General features: G+C 37.6%; 1 protein-coding gene across 1 annotated transcript in view; it reads right to left on the bottom strand.

Moving 5' to 3' along the window:
- The window catches only part of TNFSF11 (TNF superfamily member 11), a 50,574-nt gene extending 32,635 nt beyond the window's left edge, over window positions 1-17,939 (bottom strand). The window contains exons 1-2 of the mRNA XM_044667391.1: window positions 17,718-17,939; window positions 523-690 (exon numbers count right to left, since the gene is read on the bottom strand). Coding sequence (XP_044523326.1) covers window positions 523-690; window positions 17,718-17,939 — 390 coding nt within the window. The remainder of the gene's footprint in view (window positions 1-522; window positions 691-17,717) is intronic.
- Between the last annotated feature and the right edge of the window lie 394 nt (window positions 17,940-18,333).

Raw genomic sequence — 18,333 nt, 5'->3', positions numbered from 1 at the left:
TTTCCTTAAAGGAAAGAAAAATGATCATCAACATCTACTGTATTTGAATAGGTTGAATTCTGAGGACTGAGATGAGGAACAGGCTAATTTTGGAAAAAACATGGAAAGACCTACATGAAATAATGAAAAGTGAAATGAGCAGAACCAAGATATCATTATATACAACAGAAATAATGTTTGAAAAATGACTAGTAAAAATCCACCTCCAGAGGAGGAATTAATAAACTAGAAATAAGTAAGACATAGTTTTGTGTGTGTGTGTGTGTGTGTGTGTGTGTGTGTGTGTGTGTGTGTGTGTATATATATATATATATATATAGTTGTTAAATGATACCTTCTCGGATGAGGGGAGGAAAGGAAGGGAGAGAGTTAACTGGGTATTTTAATGTAAAAAACAAATTAAACTTAAAGGGAAAAGAGAACAGTCCTCAAAGGTCATTTCATTCTAATCTAAAAAATAAAACGAAGTAAGCAAACCTTCCAAGAGAGTCTTCAGCAATAGAAAAGGGAAGGTGCACTCACCTTCTGCAAAGCTTCTTGAAAGCCCAGTTTGATTCTTCGACAGGAATCTGACATTAATGTTGCATCCTGATCCTCCAGAGATGTATCTTGCAAATCTGAGTTTTTATGGCGTTTCAAAAGTTTTAGAAAGCAACAGGTCTCATCATCTGAAATCCTGTTAAGATCCATCTGAAATAATATTTTAAAGGGTGGCTGTTATTCGTTCTTCTGTTTAACAAAGTGTTACTTAGGTATGACAAATTCATTCCTTTAAGATGTCTCAATTCCACGAAAAACCCAGTGCAATATTACTCACTTCAGTCTGATGATTATATAGACCCCACAAAGAGGTGTTGAGCAAAAGTCAAATTCTTTAAATATCTTTTGCTTTGAAAAATAAGGGTTTTAATATCAACAATAAGAGGAAGTGACTGCAAGTTTCAAAAAGATAGGAACCATCTCTTTTTCTTTGTAATCCCCATAGTATTTAACACACAACCTTGGCTAGAAGTACTGGAGAAACACTGGCTGAATGCATGAATGGATTAATTAATTGCGTAGCAAGTGGCGATGGGAAGCAGTTTTTACCTTATGGGTAGATTTTTCCTCCTTATTGTGTCTAGGATAAAATGCAAACCCCTGAGCTTCTCAGTTAAATTTGTTCATAAGCTCACTCCATCTGAACCTTCTAATCATTTTTCATATATTCCCTTCATGTAGCAGGTTCAAAACTCCATGCCCAAACTGGCCCCCTTGCTATTCCCAATCTCAGAATCCCAGCTCTCGGTCCCCTGCCTTTTCACAGGCTCAGTCATTCTTGGAATGAATTCCCTTCTTCATCTCCACAGACCAGAAACTTTAGCATCCTAAATGAGGAACAGTCTCCCACAGGAAACCTTCTTGGATCTTCTGCTTTCTTTTTTCCCCACATATAGAGTGCCAGCCTTATAGTAAGCCAACTGCATATCAAAGTGCATTGAATGCTAAATCAGGGGCCAGAAATACCTGAGCTTGTCTGTCCTCTTGTCAGATTTACAGCCTGTGACCCTGCCAAGGAACTTAACTTCTCTCTGTCTCCTGTTCTTTACTTGGGAAATGAGGATAATAATACCACCACCTTCCCAGGGTTATTGCTATTTCCTTCTCCAAATTATTTTACAGATGAGCAAACTGAGGCAAAACAAGTTAAGTAATTTGCCCAGGGTCATGCAACTATTAGGTTCCGAGACCAAATATGAATTCAGGAAGATGTTGATCTATCTGTTGGGCTACCTGGCTGCCTTTTATATAATTTCCCCCTTTTTCTTAGTAAAGAATAGGTTGAGGCAGACAGGCTCTGTGCTGTCAAGTGACAAATTAAGGCTGGTAGTTCAGCTTCATCGTTTGTAGAGCATCTGTATAAATACCTATTTTAAGCCTTCTTCCTTTTTCTTTTTATCAGTTATTCTCACAATTTTAGAATGCCTCCTAATAATAACTAAGAGCAGCACGCAAAGGAGGAAATACTAGCTGGGCAGAGGATAGCTCATAGTGGGCCATAACACATTTACTTCTCAATATTATAGTTAACAAAATATACATGGATGAGGCGATGGAGCATGCAAAGTGACTGTGAGTTTTACTTTGGTTTTTGTACTAATATAAATCATGGCCCAAAACCCAGATTCTGGGTCTACACAGATCAAGTTCAATCTTTTTTTAAACCTTCACCTTCTGTCCTAGAATTGATATTAAGTATTGGTTCCAAGGCAGAAGAGTAGTAATGGCTAATCAATTTGGATAAAGTGACTTGCCCAGGGTTACATAGCTCAGAACTGAAGTCATATTTGAACCCAGGACATCCGTCTAGATCTACAAAGTCATCTAGTTACTCTGATCAAATTCAACCCCAGAGGTTTCTCATCAATCACTCCTTGGCTCATTACCTCCCCACTCCATCCAAGTTCTTCCTTTGTTAATCTTAAAATTTATTTTATTTTATCCGATCAGGATCCACCCTAGAAATGGGGATATAATTGTGTCTCTCCATAAAGGTTAAAAAAGTCCTTCAGCTCCCAAGCAAGCACTCAAATAACCTTGAAGACAAAAGAAAATATCTAACAAGGATTTACAGAGAAAGGAGAAGAGAAAGAGAAAGAAAACAAGACAGAGAGAGACAGGGAAGAAGAGAAGGAATGGGAGGAAGAAGGAGGAAGAAGAGGATAGGAAGAGAGAGAAAGAGAAAAGGGGAAGGAGGAGAAAGAAGTCTAGTTCTTTGAAATACTTGAGACAACTTCTTTGGTTTTCTCCAGACCAAACATTTCTAGTTCTCAAAGGAAACAGGCTCAAGTTCTTTCACCATCCTGGCTGCCTTCCTATCTTGCACATCAGTGTTCCTCCTAAACTTTGGTGCCCAGAATTAACATAATACTCCATGTGTGGTCTGCTTAAGGCTGCGTACATCAGGATTACTATCTCTTTATCCCAGGAATTTATGCCTCCCTATGCAACCCAAGAATATTTAACATTAGATTTCATAGCTGCTATCTCATACTTTGACTCATATTTCACTTACTGTTCACTAAAAACCCCAGATTTTTTACCCTATACAAACTGTAGCCACGCAAACCCCATCCTGAATTTATGAAGCATTTTAAATCAAATGTAAAACCACATTTATCCCTATTATATTTCAATATATCAAGATCTTTGGGAAACCTTATTGTCATCCACTATGTTAACTCTCCTTCCCCTATCTTGATGCCATCTGACAATTTCATAAACCTTTATCTAAGTCATTTATAAAAACTTTAAGTAGCACAGACTCAAGAACAAATTTCTGCGACACTATACTGGAGACTTCTTTCCAAGTAAACATTGAAATATTAATAACTATTTTTAAAAGTATGGCTGTCTTTTGAACAATTCCAACTCCATCTCTGCCATATCTTTCCTTCATTTCTGCATGAATGGCATGATTCTATCAAATACTTTGCTAAAATCTAATCAGACTAAATCTACATCATTCCTCTGACCTAATGGTTTCATAAAACTGTCCAAAAAAAGTTAGCTTAGCATGAATTGATCTTCATTAAGCAATGCTGCCTCTTTATAATCACAGCTTCCCTTTCTAAGGATTCAGTAACCATCTCTTTCATAATATGTCCTTAATTTTGCCAAAATTGAAGTCAAGTTAACTGGCCTATAGTTTACATACTATATCCTTTCCCCATTTAAAAAAAGTTAGGAAATTTGCTCTTTTCCCTACTCCTATTTTCCACAATTTGTAAATTGGCACTCACATCTGCCAGTATTTTCAGTACCTATTGATATAGTTCATCTGAGATATTTGACTTGAATTCATCACAACTGGCTGGGTACTCTTTTAACAATCACCTTACTTATATTAGGTATCAATTAGGTAATCAATTTATATTAGGCATCAATTTAAACAATCATCTTATTTATAGTAGGCATCAATCTATATCAGGCAAAAACGATCATTAGCCATTTTTGTTCCCTGCTTTCCAAGATGAAAGTCTTCTATTCTTATAATGCAGCTTTCTGGTTTAGAATAGATATTCAAAAGAAAGAAATACATTGGAGGCATGGGGAGATAATCTTTTATCCTTTGGTAAATCTTGCTTTCCTTTAGGGAATTAAATAGTCCCCCAGACTTAGAGGAAGCTCTACACCAAGGTTTGGGGCTCTCCCAAAAGAGAATTTTGCACATGCTATCGCTAGTCAACCCCTTTCCCATTAGACTTGCAGAGACCATGTAATTCACAGTAATAGTTGAGGCTAAGGTCTTAGTTTGCTATTCCACATGGAGGCTCTGCCTTTTTCTGGTCCTCTACTCTGAGATCATGTCCTTGATCCTCTAATCTTCAAAAGCTGGTGATGTTGAGGAAATCCTCCCTCTTCTCTCTGGGAGACTAGGTCTAAGAACTTTAACCATCCCACTACTTCTACCATCTTCTATCAGTTCTCTGGCTGAGAGGTTCTTCTACTACTGCTTCTCTCTAGATGCCAAATCTAAAGAGTTATGATCCCCCAGAGGATTTTGTGCAAGTGTATAGGCTTTCTCTCTACCGGGAAGGTCCAGATTCTATTCTTGGTGTGTTTATGTGTGTCCTGCTCAGTTCTTCTCTGCTTTTCTGATTTCTCCACCAGATCTATACTTTTGCAATCCAAAGAATAACTTAGATCCATTATAGCCAGTACTCAATCAACTATTCTCAATGAGATGTAAATAAGTCAACAAATACGCTGGCCAACCCCACATTCCAGCAATTAGAGGTCTTCAACAACCTTAATGTGAAGTTAACAGGGTTATTGACACCTTCAGACAAAGGATAATAATTTCAAAGGCTAGATAAAGGTCCATATCTTTTAACTTCACCAAATCCAATCAACCATTCCCAGAAAGGAACACCTTCAATACTGGAAAAATTAAATATTAAACCTTGTTACACACGAGTTAAACAAAAGAAACTAACAGGAATAAAAATGCATTCAATTTGTTTTTTAAAGTAACTCAAATTTGATTTAGAAAGAAATTCTAGAAAAAAATTAAATTCAAAAAGCAATATTTCCTCTAAAACTTTAAAAGGCAATTTTATAGGTCTAATGCAATAAAGCATGCTAACTAAGGGTTTCCAATCAATAAAAATACAGTGGCAAGAATTGAAGGAATTGTCAAAAAATTGTTAATTTTGCCTTTAACAAAAAATTTTAAACTAAAAAAAAATAAACAGTAATATGAGATTTATATTTGAGTCTTTGTTATGGTTATAGGATAACATTCAATCAATAAACATTTATTAAGCACCTACTACATGCCAGGCAATGGTCATTGTCTTTAAATTTTATTTTATTTTATTTTCAGATTTAAGTGGCTCACTAAAAGTTTAGAAATCAGTAAGAATTGCAGCAGTTAAACCTGTTCCCAGAAAAATAATTGCTTTCATTAAATGAGGTAGAACTTCTTCTCAAGGGATTGTCGACCCATTGAAGACAAGGACAACTTTTGGTATCACAAAATTATAGCTGTAAAAGTTGAAAAGGATCATCGAGCTTGTAGAAAACAGATGAAGAAACTGAGGGCCCAGAGAGTTTACCTGCTCATTGTCACATACATAGCAAAATGCAGATCCCTGATTTGAACCTTGAATCTCTGACTCCACATGAAGGGATTACACTTAGGAGGCAGCTTCAATAAAGGGAATTTTAAGTGCTTTGAGTCCAACCCTCCTCAAAAGAGGAACCAGAGGCCTAACAAGGGGAACCAACTTGCTCAAGGTCCCACCAACAGAAAGTTGCAAAAAATTTGAACCTTTCTTCCTTCTCCAACTCCACACCCTTCCAATTACATCCTATTGCCTCTCAAATAATTGTTAAAGGAAAAAACAAAAACACACATACACAACTGATTAATAAAGGAGAAAATAAACAATTGCATTTCAGAACCAATTAGGTTCATCAGTTGCCAAAAGGCTGAGACAATAAATTCTACCAGAAGTTACTAGAATCAAGTTCATTAAGAAAAATGAGAAAATTCCTCATATCTTTATCTAGAAATTAAAAAGGGAAATTACATGTTCAGGGACATGAAGAAAACTGAAGAGACTATCTCTCCCATAATAATAATAATGGTGATGAAGATGAGGAAACAGAGGAGGAGTATGTTAACAACAATAATAATAATACCCAGTAGCATTCTTCTTCCAAGGAATTCAGGATACTTCAGGTGTGTTCTCTTTCAAATTCACATGGGAAAAGAGGTAGTAGCTAAGTGGTAGAAGAGCTAGAAGGAGTCAGGAACATCTAAATTCAAATTCTCCCTCACACCCTTAATTCTGTGATGGCCTCAACAAGTCACTGAATTGCTTAGTTTTTTCATCTGTAAATTGAAGGAATTGTCCCTCCAGGCTCAAAATCTAGGATTCTATGGCCCTGGGGGAAAGTTATATAGCTGGGAAAAGGGTAACTGAATATACAACTAATCAGAAATCAAGTCAGAGATAAGATCTCTGATCTAATCCTCTCTTCAAAAGAGATGTATTGAACTATTTGAACCAATCACTAATTCCAACAGTAATGCCTTGGGAGGTTCTTTATCCATTTTTGCAAAACTGGACTCTAAATTAGGAAGCTTACAGTTGATGTTCAACCACTTGTAAGGATTTTTTTTTCCTCTCAGCTTTGCAAATATGAAAATTATCTCTATTGGTAATAGATTAACTACCTAGAAAGAGGAACATGGAAAGTAATGATGTAAAATCAATATTTATTTCTCATGTTGCATTTAAAATAACTGACATGAATCAGAAGATATAAGGATTGCCCAAGAGGAAATTCTTTGACTAACAAATAACAACTGCTTACTTAGGAGGTGTGACTTAAGAGTCACAGAATGTAGAACCTGGAAGGGAGTTGGTGATAACTTGCTCTAAACTTTCATTTTATAAAGGAAAGGAAGGAAGGGAGGAAGGGGATCAGGGACAGTGGGAGGGAGAGAGGAAGCGTTAAGTTCCTACTATGTCTGAGCCTCTGTGCTAAGCACTTTACAAATATTCTCTCATTTGATTCTTACAAAAACTCTGGGAGATAGGTACTATAATTGTCCCCATTTTATAGTTGGGGAAACTGAGATAAACAAAAGTTAACCCTGGGTCAAACAGTTATCAAGTGTCTGAAACCACATTTGAACTTAATATTTTTTTTCTTGACGCCACAACCAGAGAGCTCCATATCCACTGAGCCAACTAGCCTAGAGAGAAATGGAATGGTTTGCCCAAGGTCAGTCAGCTGATAATAGTCAGAAATAGTTCCAGAACCTAGATCCCTTAACTTATGCCAAAGCTTTTCCTAACCTCACAACATCCCTGACCTCAACAAAAAAAATCTTATGGCAACAAATTCAAAAAATTGCTGTGTCATCAGATGGAAATGTCAAGAGATAGAGACCTTGTAAACTGCTCTCACATAAACATGGCAGTCAAGTTTAATTCCTGCTGACAATGTACAACTTGTCACCAATGATAACACCATTCAACACAAAGTAAATGAATAGGCTTTTCTTTTTTTTCTTTTCAAATGTCACCAAAAAAATAAATCAGTCCAATCTGCAATGAAACAACTGAGGCAAAGCTTATGAGCCAATAGATACATTTTAACAGGACCTAGCCCCCTTTAATCAATAGGACCTCATATCTTCCTTACAATCTGAAATGCCCCCTTGCTCCCCAATACAGATTTTATAACCCTCAGGTCTCAGATACTCCATATGATGTACCTCAAAATACAAAATTTCACTGGTGATTACATAGTCACATCGATGGTCCCAAGGCAAATAGGTGGGCGGATCTTTACCTAAGATCCACCAAAGGCAGAAGCTGGACAACCACTGAGCAGGCAGAATCCTACCCAATGTTGGACAATCAAGGGAAATGACAAAGGGTCAAGGGGCCTCTAAAATAACTTGGGAGCTTTCCATCTCCACTGACAAGGATAGGCAGGATGGACAACCATCACTAAAAGGTCATAAAATAGTCAATGAAATACTTCTCTACTCAGGTTGGATAAGGAAAATGTCAGAGAGAGGGGTTTCCTTGGTCCAGAAGTCTCCTTCATTAAGTCATATGGGTAGAGGACTCCTACATAGAACTTTTGGGGGGTTAAGCATGCCTCATCCCTCTTAGAATACAGTCTTAAAGGACTTAGAGGATTCTAAAGGAACCTGACCTATATTTGATGGTTTTACAATGATTTTATAATTTTGGATATCATTGGAAATGAAAGCAGAAATCTATCTATTGATGAGAACAAGTAAAACAAAATAATCACAATAGATTATAATACTAATCTACAATCTCTACTAAATGCCTGCTATGTACATGATATTCCTATGACACAGGAATCTGATACCAGTTAATATATATGTGACAATTTTAGTCTTCTTCCCCCTTTTTTTTAATGCAGTTTGATACTAGGGCTAGTACTTATTTAAAATGTTACTAATGCTGCAAAATCACCCACAAAAAAAAAACAAGCAAAAAAATACAATCATATGATGATGTTCAATGGATACAAATGATGTTAGAATTCAGCCATATCTTAAGAATCAAAGTTGAGGATGACCCCAGTGGATGACGGAAAAATACATGGAGGACAGGCAGAGGTAGGTTCTAGCATATTTATATTGCTGCTTATCAGAGCAATGTATGATTGGGAAAAAAGGTGCATCAATCATATATTAAATTATAGATAGCAAGCATGATCCACTAAAGAAAAAAGCAATAGCTAGATCCTCTGTAGAGCATCTATAGAAGAATATGTACACAAATCACATAGGAGGAAAAGAATCATGAATGGATTGTAATGTGTACCAAAGAAGAAAATGTCTGTATCATATATTTTTGGATGAAAAAAGAAAGAAATTCTAAATAAACCAATATAGATATACTGTGCCCTTATGCATAAAATAATTCTTACATAAACATTTAATTTATCCTATTTTCATATTTTTAAAAATAAATATGCATAGAATTATATTCATCTGTTGGCATATCCAGTGAGCTACCTGTGTCGGGCTGATGGGAAGACATGAACAAAAAGAGTAGGCATCTTCCTTACTGAAGGAGGATCCATCCATGAGAGTCTCAAAGTATATGGGTAGGTCTCACCTCTTTCAGTAAACTACTGGAGTTCAGGAATCATGTTCTTTTGTTTTATTTTGCTTTGAAACCTTGTATTCTATCTCAAGCTCAGGTCCTTGTACAAAATAAGCAGCTATTAAATGTTTTCAGCATTGACTTAAAATACATTAATTTAGATATGAACATAAAACTGTTTTTTGAAAAAATCACAACCTACAGCTTTCTCACCGAATTGCCTTTGCAGCTCACCTATATAGCTCTTACCCTCCCAAAAGTAGAGGCTAAGCCAGAGTCCCATGCTTGTTAAGTAGGAGTGACTACACTAAAGAAAGGATCTAAGCCAAGGGAAGGCTCCTAGGTCCCTGTGTACACAATTTACATGACTGATAATCAAGAAAAAAGCAATAAAAAGAAATTTAAGCCTCTTGCTATGTTTAATTACTCAGTAATCAATTAATAGATTTCTGTCAAACCTGCAGTTTCTATATGAGGGATAGATCATTTGCTATTTCAGGTAAATTACTTGAAAAACCTCAGTAATGTTTAGTGAGCACAGAGTAATTATATCTGGCAATGTTTGAAATATGGCACATTATAGGATGGTTTTATATCTTAATTCTCTCTGATACTTAAAACTACAATTATCTGTAATGAACTAACCTTTTCATATTTCATCAAAGCCTTCTTATTCATCTCAACAGGGCTATGAGGCAGGATGCTAACATTTCTATCACTTTGTTATCAGTGAGTTCAGACAGGCAACTCCCACACCCTTTATCAGATAGTTTTTTTAAGTCACAGCATCCCCAAGCAAGATGCTGAAGAGGTTTGTACATACAAGAGAAATTACTGACTAGATAAAAGTTTGAATTTTTTTTTTAATTTTTCAGTTCCAATTAATTATTCAATCAAGATCTATGGAGGACTAGAAATAGAATATTCACTTACAAGTAACAATTTTACAAGAATTTTATCTCTTTGGATATTAAAGAATGAACAATAAATGGGTAACCAGGTAGTATTATTTTTCCTACTGAATGGTGGTAGAGGATGGCTATACCATGCTTTCTTCTCCTCTAGATATGGGCATAACACAAAAGCTATTAAAGCTAATTATTTTTTATTATGCAAATCGACCAATCAATAAGCAATCATTTATCAAGCATCAAGTCATTTTTCAATTGTATCCAGATCTTCATGACTCCATTGAGTTTTCATGGCACAGATACTGGAGTGGTTTGCCATTTCCTTTTCCAGATCATTTTTACAGAAGAGGAAATGAGGCAAACAGGGTTAAGTGACTTGCCCACAGTCACACAGCTAGTAAACAACTGAGGCCAGATTTGAACTCAAGAAGATGAGTCTTCCTGACGTCAGGCCTCAAATTCTCTCCACTGTGGCACCTAGCTGCCCCATGAGAGTGTCTAGTTGAGGGCAACCAGGATGGTGAAGGCCTATGAATCTGTTATATTAAAAGATGAAGGAACCAAGTATGTGTAGTCAAGAGGAAATAAGATGTAGAGGGGAAAAGGTCATTTTCTTTAAACATCCAAAAGGTGGATAAGGGGATTAGACTTGGTTTGATTTTTCCCAGAGAGAAGGACCAAAAAAATTTCAGTGAAAACGACAAAAGATGTAAACTTAAGCTTGAAGTCAGAAAGAATTTCTTGTTCAAAAGGATCTCAATGAGCCATTGGGTTCTTCCTTATTGGAAGTCTTATGCAGGTAGCTAGATGGCTCAGTGGATTGAGATCCAGGACTAAATATGGAGATCTTGGGTTCAAATATGACCTCAGACAGCTGGGTGATGTTAGACGAGTCACTTAACTCCCATTGCCTAGCTCTTACCACTCTTCTGCCTTGGAAGCAATATTTGTTATTGATTCCATAGTTGGAAGCAATATTTGTTATTGATTCCATAATTGGATTCCATAGGGTTGAGGGGGGGGCAGAGAGAGAGGGGCAGAGAGAGAGACAGAGACACAGAGAGAGAGACAGAGAAAGACAGAGATAAAAAGAAAAAGAGACAGAGACAGAAATAGAGAAAAGGAGAGAGACAAGAGAAAGACAGAGAAAAAGAGACAGAGAAAAAGTGAGAGACAAGAGCCAAAGAAAAAGAAAGACAAATAGAGAGAGAGAAAGAGAGAGAGAGAGAGAGAGACTGCATAACTGTTTGCTGGATATGTCAGATATATTAAATGTATGTTGGATAAATTTCATTTGGAGCTGCACTATATGGGCACCAAAGTCCCTTCTAATTCTGAAATTCTCCTTTTCTGTAATCCTTTTGATGGAGAATACCAATTCTAGGTACCTTTTCCTCATTGTCCTATCAACCATAAACATTTATTGTAGCTCATTGCTCATTGGTATACAGAAAAAAATAAATATATATGACAAAGTCGCTATCCAAATAGAACTTTAAATTCAGTAAACACACCACACACATGAATAACTGTAATATAAAATCTAAGAACTGTATGTAATAAAGATAATTATTGGTCATAGCATATTATCTAACTAACAGCTGATGTACTCAAAAGGATTTGAAAATATCAAATAGTAAAGCCACAAAACAAGTAAACTCCATGGAGATTAATGTAGGCTTGTTTTATATTTTTGAATATAAATTCAAAAAGAAGCATGAATTTAATAGCAGCGTAAGCAGGTATAGTAGAAGTAGCTGATGATGTTCAGTTCTATCTGACTCTTTGTGACCCCATTTGGAGTTTTCTTGGCAAAGATACTGGAGCGGTTTCCATCTCCAGTTCATTTTATAGAGGAGGAACTGAGGCAAACAGGGTTAAGTGATGATGCTAATAAATGTCTGAGGCTGATAAGAACTCAGGAAGATGAGTTTGGTACTCTATCCACTGTACCACCTTGGCAACCCAGTAGAAGTAATAGCTAGCCATTATATATTGCCTACTATATTCTATTACTGTATTATGTGTTTTACAAATATTAACTCATTTTATCCTCACAATAATCCAGAAAGTCAGGGATTATTATTATTATTATCATCATCATCATCATTTTACAGTTGAGGAAACTGAGGCAAGCAGAGGTTAAGTGACTTGCCAGAGTCACACAGTTAGTAATAATGTCTGACGCCAGATTTGAACTTCTTGACTCTAGACCCAGCTCTCAATCCACTGTTCTAACTCTGCCACTAATTATTTCTGCTTTCTGGGCCTCAGTTAAGGGATTGAACAAGATGATCTCCACAGTCCTTCCCAGCTCTGACATTCTATATTATATGAAATTCCCCCCGAAATTTCAAAAAAGTCTCATATTAGCCATGTTTGCTGATATTTAAAAAGAAATTCCACAAGGCTACATAAAATACAAGCAAACATATTCCATGATATTTTCATTTAAATGAGTTGCTTCCAACATTCTTGCCCCCAAGAGATGACCTTTTAAAAATGTCAGCATGATGCAGTTTAGCATCACACTCATGGTATTTGATAAAATATTTATTCTTCTATAAAAGTCCACTGGAAAACCAAATCTTCATAAAATTTAGGAAATTTTCTCCAAGAATTAGATAACCAGCATTAAAAACTTCAAATGAAATAATATACTGTTAGAATTTTATTGAGGGCTTCATCATCTACATGGTCATCCCTGATAGTAATCTCAGAATCACCCTTAACTCTTCCTTTACCCTTTCTTTCCATTTCCAATCAATTCCTAAACCTTATCTCTTCAATCTGTATCCTTCTCTCTGTTCACATCTCTGAGTCTCTGTCTTTCCGGATTATCCTCCACTAAGTTGACCAAATAATCTTCCTAATGCACAGGTCTAGTCATGTCATTTCCCTGCTCAAGAATCTTCAGTGGCTCCCTATTATTTTTAAAATAAAATAAAAACTACTTGGTTTGGCATTAAGACCCTCTTTTATGTGGCTGAAGCCAATCTTTCCAGTTATATTTCTCATCAGTTTACCCATCCCCTTTATATTTGAGCCAAGTTGAAGTATGATGTAGATCAAAGCATACTAAACTTTATTTTTCTCATTTTATTTTGTTCTGTGTTTTCTTTTTCAGAATAGCTAATATGGAAATGTTTTGCATGGCTTCCCATGTATACTCTATATCAAATTACTTGCCTTCTCAAAGGGGAGGCAGGACTGGGGAGAGATGGAGAGAATTTGGAACTCAGATTTTAAGAAAACAAATGTTTTTAAAAACCTAATAAATAACTGAGAAAAATAAAATAAATTTTACAAATATTTATTTAATCTTTCACAGCATGATGAGCATGGAAATATATGCTGAATAATAATGCATTTATAATCTATATCATATTACTTGTCATCTTGGGGGAGGGGGGATGGGAGGCACAGAGAGGACATGGATTGAAAGTGTCAGAAAACAATTATTGGAAATTGTTCCAACATGTAATCTGAAGAAAAAATATTTTAACTTAAAGGAGAATATATTAGAGCCAAGCTGAGATGCTATTTGCTCCCAGTGTATATCCAGCTTCCATGTTTTTGAACAAGCTAAACTATACTCTTTTCTTATCTGCTACTTTTGAAATTTTTATAAATACTCAATGCTATACCAATGTGCCACTTCTAACAGATTTATTCTAATCTGCTCAATTGTTAATATGCTCTTCCTCCTCAAATTACCTTGTATTAACTGGTCCATATGCTTGTCATGTCACCACTCAGACCATCCCTTCATGCATACATAGAATGTAAGCTTTCTGAGGGCAGAGACTATTTTATTTTTCATCTTCATGTCACTGCTTCTCTTGTACACAGTAGGTACTTAGCCAATATTCATTTGCTGAATTGCATTGATTTGCCAACAGACATGAATATTTTAGCAAAAAATTTGAGGATCATTCTTTTCCAATCAATATTTTTCAATTTTCAAGTGGACATAAACCTGTTTAATTTGTTGTTGTTGTTGTTTAACCCTTAACCTCTGTCTTCTTAGAATCAATACTGTGTATTGGTTCCAAGGTAGAAGAGTGGTAAAAGCTAGGCAATGGGGGTTAAGTGACTTGCCCAGGGTCACACAGCTAGTTAGTGTCTGAGGTCAGATTTGAACCTGAGACCTCCCATCTCTAGGCCTGGCTCTCAATCCACTGAGCTACCCAGCTGCCTCCCTGTTTAATTTTTAATACTACTGACATTGCCCTTACACTAAGTCATGTTTCATCAAACTGGAAGTTCCATACCACCAACCATCTCTGATCTGATTTCCTGAAAGCACATCATCAGTTCCTTTACTCCCACCTTACCATGTTTATTTCCTGTTACTGCTCAACTCACTCTTCCTCTGTTTCTGACAAATAAGCCTGCTTTAACTAGCTGGTCCCCTGAGTTCCTCCTTGCTCTCTCATCTTCCCTCAATTTACCCCTCCCCCATTTGACAAACCACTTTAGTATCTCATCTCTAAGAAACCTTCAATCAGTTTAAACTCTGAATAACCAATGCAAGCTCCTTTGGGTTTTTTATAAACCTGTGTTTAAAGGTCTACACTATCTCGCTTATATTCTCCATGTATTTTCTGAATGTTGTTCCATTTTGTTTGAATCTGATTTTAGAGTCCTTGAGAGAGGGGCTATCTATTATTGGAAGCTTCTTAAGTTTTGAGGAACACCCAATTAACTGTACCAAGAATCAGAAGACATGCTTTGACAGAGGATGTTCCTTAGCAGTACATTTTATTTCTGGGAAATCAAGACTGTCACTGGGAATTTGTGGCATATGTTCCTGTAGGGAATACCCATGTGTTTGTCTTTTTTTCTATCCCCTTACAGCACTTACTAGATAGTTAAGAGTTCAATAAATGCTTGTTGAAAGATGTAGTTTGAATTCCCAATCCACATCACCTACCAGTACTAAGTGATTCACAGCAGAGGCATTCAATAAATTTAAATTTAATTGAAATATAGAAAAAGCCTCATGGAATAAATAACTAACATATAATATATATAAATACAATATACAATATTATATTTTATAATAATAACATTATTATATAATATATAAAATATTACATATTTTATTAGTCAAAAGCACCTGAAATATTTGATTAGATTTAAACAAGTGCATAGAAGTATTTCACCAGTGGGATCTGCCTTATGAAGTTATCCTCCAATTATAGCTTTGGGCTTCTTCACTGGGAAACTAAGCAGCAAGAGTTGGCTCAAGAATCCTCAAATGAGACAAACCTTTAGGCTCTTTCAGTTTTAAAATGAGATATTTTTCATGAAGATCTAAAAATACTGAAAAAGCAGCTAAAGAAATATGTGCCTTTTTTGCCATGGAGGGGGAGGGAAAGAGGTAAAAAAAGTGTTTTCTTCTAAAATAAAAAACATTAAGCAGCTAAAAAATATAGCTAACAATATAATACATATTCTTTTGTCAACAGTGCCTGCCAATGAACGAAATGCATTCTAAAATGATTTTGATCAAGGCATCAATTGCTTCCATTTCAAGTAAACTATTTTTATTTTATTTTTTAAACCCTTACCTTCCATCTTGGAGTCAATGCTGTGTATTGGCTCCAAGGCAGAAGACTGGTAAGGGTAGGCAATGGAGGTCAAGTGACTTGCCCAGGGTCACACAATTGGGAAGTGTCTGAGGCCAGATTTTAACCTAGAACCTCCCGTCTCTAGGCCTGACTCTCAATCCACTGAGCTACCCAGTTGCTCCTCAAGTAAACTATGTTTAAAGAAAATCCTTAAAAAAAATTTATCCTATCTCAATATAAGGTGACAGACTTATTACCTTCTAAATATCACTGTTTGGGGAGTAATGATATATACTACTTTCCCTTTAAGAGATAATAAAAAATGTTTCTACAGAGACAGACTCTTCAATGAACATTCATCAAAAATCCCACAAACCAAGAGTTACTTTCCTCTTTTCAGTCCTACACACATACTTGTACAATACATGCATATGCCCTGCTCTCATCTCCAAAAAGCCACAGAGCTCTCAAAATTAGTGGACCCCAGCTTGGTGCTCGCTTCGACTTCCCTGGATCCCTTTGAGTTCCAGCTAAAATACCATCCATCTGAGATACTGAGTCTCTATGAGTCTGAAAGCCAACTTCAACTTTCTTTCTTTTCCCATAAAGAAATGCACAGTCAGCCCTCCACTTCCTCTGAGAAAGAGTTCAGGGTAGCAGACAAGCGGATTTAAATGAATCCAACCAGCTGCCCTGCAATTTCCAAGAAAACAAGGACTTAAAAGCGTAAACCACCAGAAAGCATAAGGTTACAGTCTTAACCGTGCCTTTCTACTATCTCCCTACAGTTATGATCCATAGAGCCATTCTAGCATCACAAACCCCCAGATTTAGAACTGGAAGGGACTTCAGAGCTCATTGTACCCAAACTCTTCATTTTACAAATGAGGAATCTTCAGCACAGAGAGGTTAAGTAATTTGCCCTGGGTCACACAGCTGGGGGGAAGGAAAGAGGGAGGTTATCTGCTCGAAGTTTGTGGTTTGCAAGTTGACTGTTCCCCAGGCAGGACACACCTCTCCTCTTTCACTATTCACCTCTTCTCTGGAAAGCACAGAAGGCACTTGTATTGTCCAGTGACAACACTGCCTGCAAAGACCCATGAGAAAGTCCAGGAACATCAGTTTGGGGTAAAGGAGCAAGGATAATGGGCTGCTTTTTTCTGCACACATCAGACTTTTACAAGCCGCCAGCCCGAAACAAGACCTCCCCATCCTTCAAGAGCCTGCTAGGGCTTTCAGAAACCGCTGAAACTTCCGCTTCAAGATACAGCGAGGCTGCCGTTTCTCGAGTACCCAGGATGGAACCCCTTCATGAAGGGGTGCCTGAAAAGAAAATCCAATGCCCAAAAGACAGACATCACCCACTAGGCGGAGGGCAGGGAGGAGCAGGAGACTAAGTGAGGGGATGCTCGCCTTTGTGCTAGGTGGGTTTGAGTCGGTCCTTTTCCCAAAATGGTAATAAGAAAAGAAAGATCTACGGATCAGTTTTCTTGGAAACTGCAGGGCAGCTGCAATTATCTGCTTTTTAAAAAAAGTGACAAATTCCCTATTTGTAGGGAAGGGGTGAAAGGAAGAAAAGCAAATATTGCATCATAATTTATATATAAGATGTACATAAAATGCTCTGAACTGCCTTCCTCAACTTTAAAATTATTTTAATAGGCTGAGATGCCTTTAAATTGAATCTGAAAGTTTCCTCAGCCAAAAAAAAAAAAAAAAAAAAAAGCCTTGGGACACAGGTAAAGGAAAGAAATTACAGGGAAATGAGGAGCTGGCTCCTCGCTCAGACCCCTAGCTTGACAGAAGCCTGCAGCCAACAGCTGGCTTGGAAGTCACTGCAACTCTGCCCTCTGTTCAACACCCCCTACTTTAGGATGGTGGAAAAATGGATGAGCTCTGAGAGAAGTTAGGTTCCCAGATGTAGGTCTTAAAGAATCAGAAAAGAGATTTATCTAACCCCTTCTCAGTGTCGCTTCAGCCCCTTGAGGAATCCGGGAAGGGAGGTGGTGAAAGGAGAATGTCCCAATGGCTCCAGGACGCTCTATCTGGGCGCACGGGGGCGGGCAGGTACTCACCTGGGTTTTGAAGTAGAGGAACAATGCAACGCTGCAGAGGACCTGGCCCAGCCCCAGGACCATGAAGGCCATCAGGATGGAGCGAGAGGTGGGTGGGGGCTGGTGCGGGGCTGGGGAAGGTGTAGGGTGCAGGGGACCCTCGTGGGGAGCGCTGGAGTTGCCGCTACCCATCTCCTCCGAGCCTCGCAAATACTTGGTGTAGTCTCGGCTGGCGCGGCGCATGGCGCTCTGGGCTCCGCGATCCGCGTCTACCCTTTGCCTCCCCTTCTACCTCCTCCCGGGCGGCAAACTCAAAAGCAACTGTGAGAGTGGAGGCTGGGGGTTAACTCACTAGAGAGCGGGAGAACCAAGGAGCCAGGAGACAGGGAGCCTGGGATCCTCAACTCCTCCTCCTGGGAACAAGCAGCCGCAGTACTCCCTCTCCAACTCTTTTAAACTAGAAGGAGAGGGCTGGGTCTCGCAGCCAATCAGCCTGGGACGAAGTTGGTTCTTCCACTCCCACATCTTGATATCCCCTGGTTTCCTCCCTCCCTTCCTCTCCTTAGCCCGAATGCACCCTCCCCTCCGCCTGGGGTCACTTCAGCAATAAATGGCCACACTGGGGGCTAGGAATTTG

This window comes from Gracilinanus agilis, chromosome 3 (assembly GCF_016433145.1).
Source record: "Gracilinanus agilis isolate LMUSP501 chromosome 3, AgileGrace, whole genome shotgun sequence".
Classification (NCBI taxonomy): domain Eukaryota; kingdom Metazoa; phylum Chordata; class Mammalia; order Didelphimorphia; family Didelphidae; genus Gracilinanus; species Gracilinanus agilis.
Note: the sequence above shows the minus strand (reverse complement) of the source record. Positions and strands in the feature narration are given on the sequence as shown.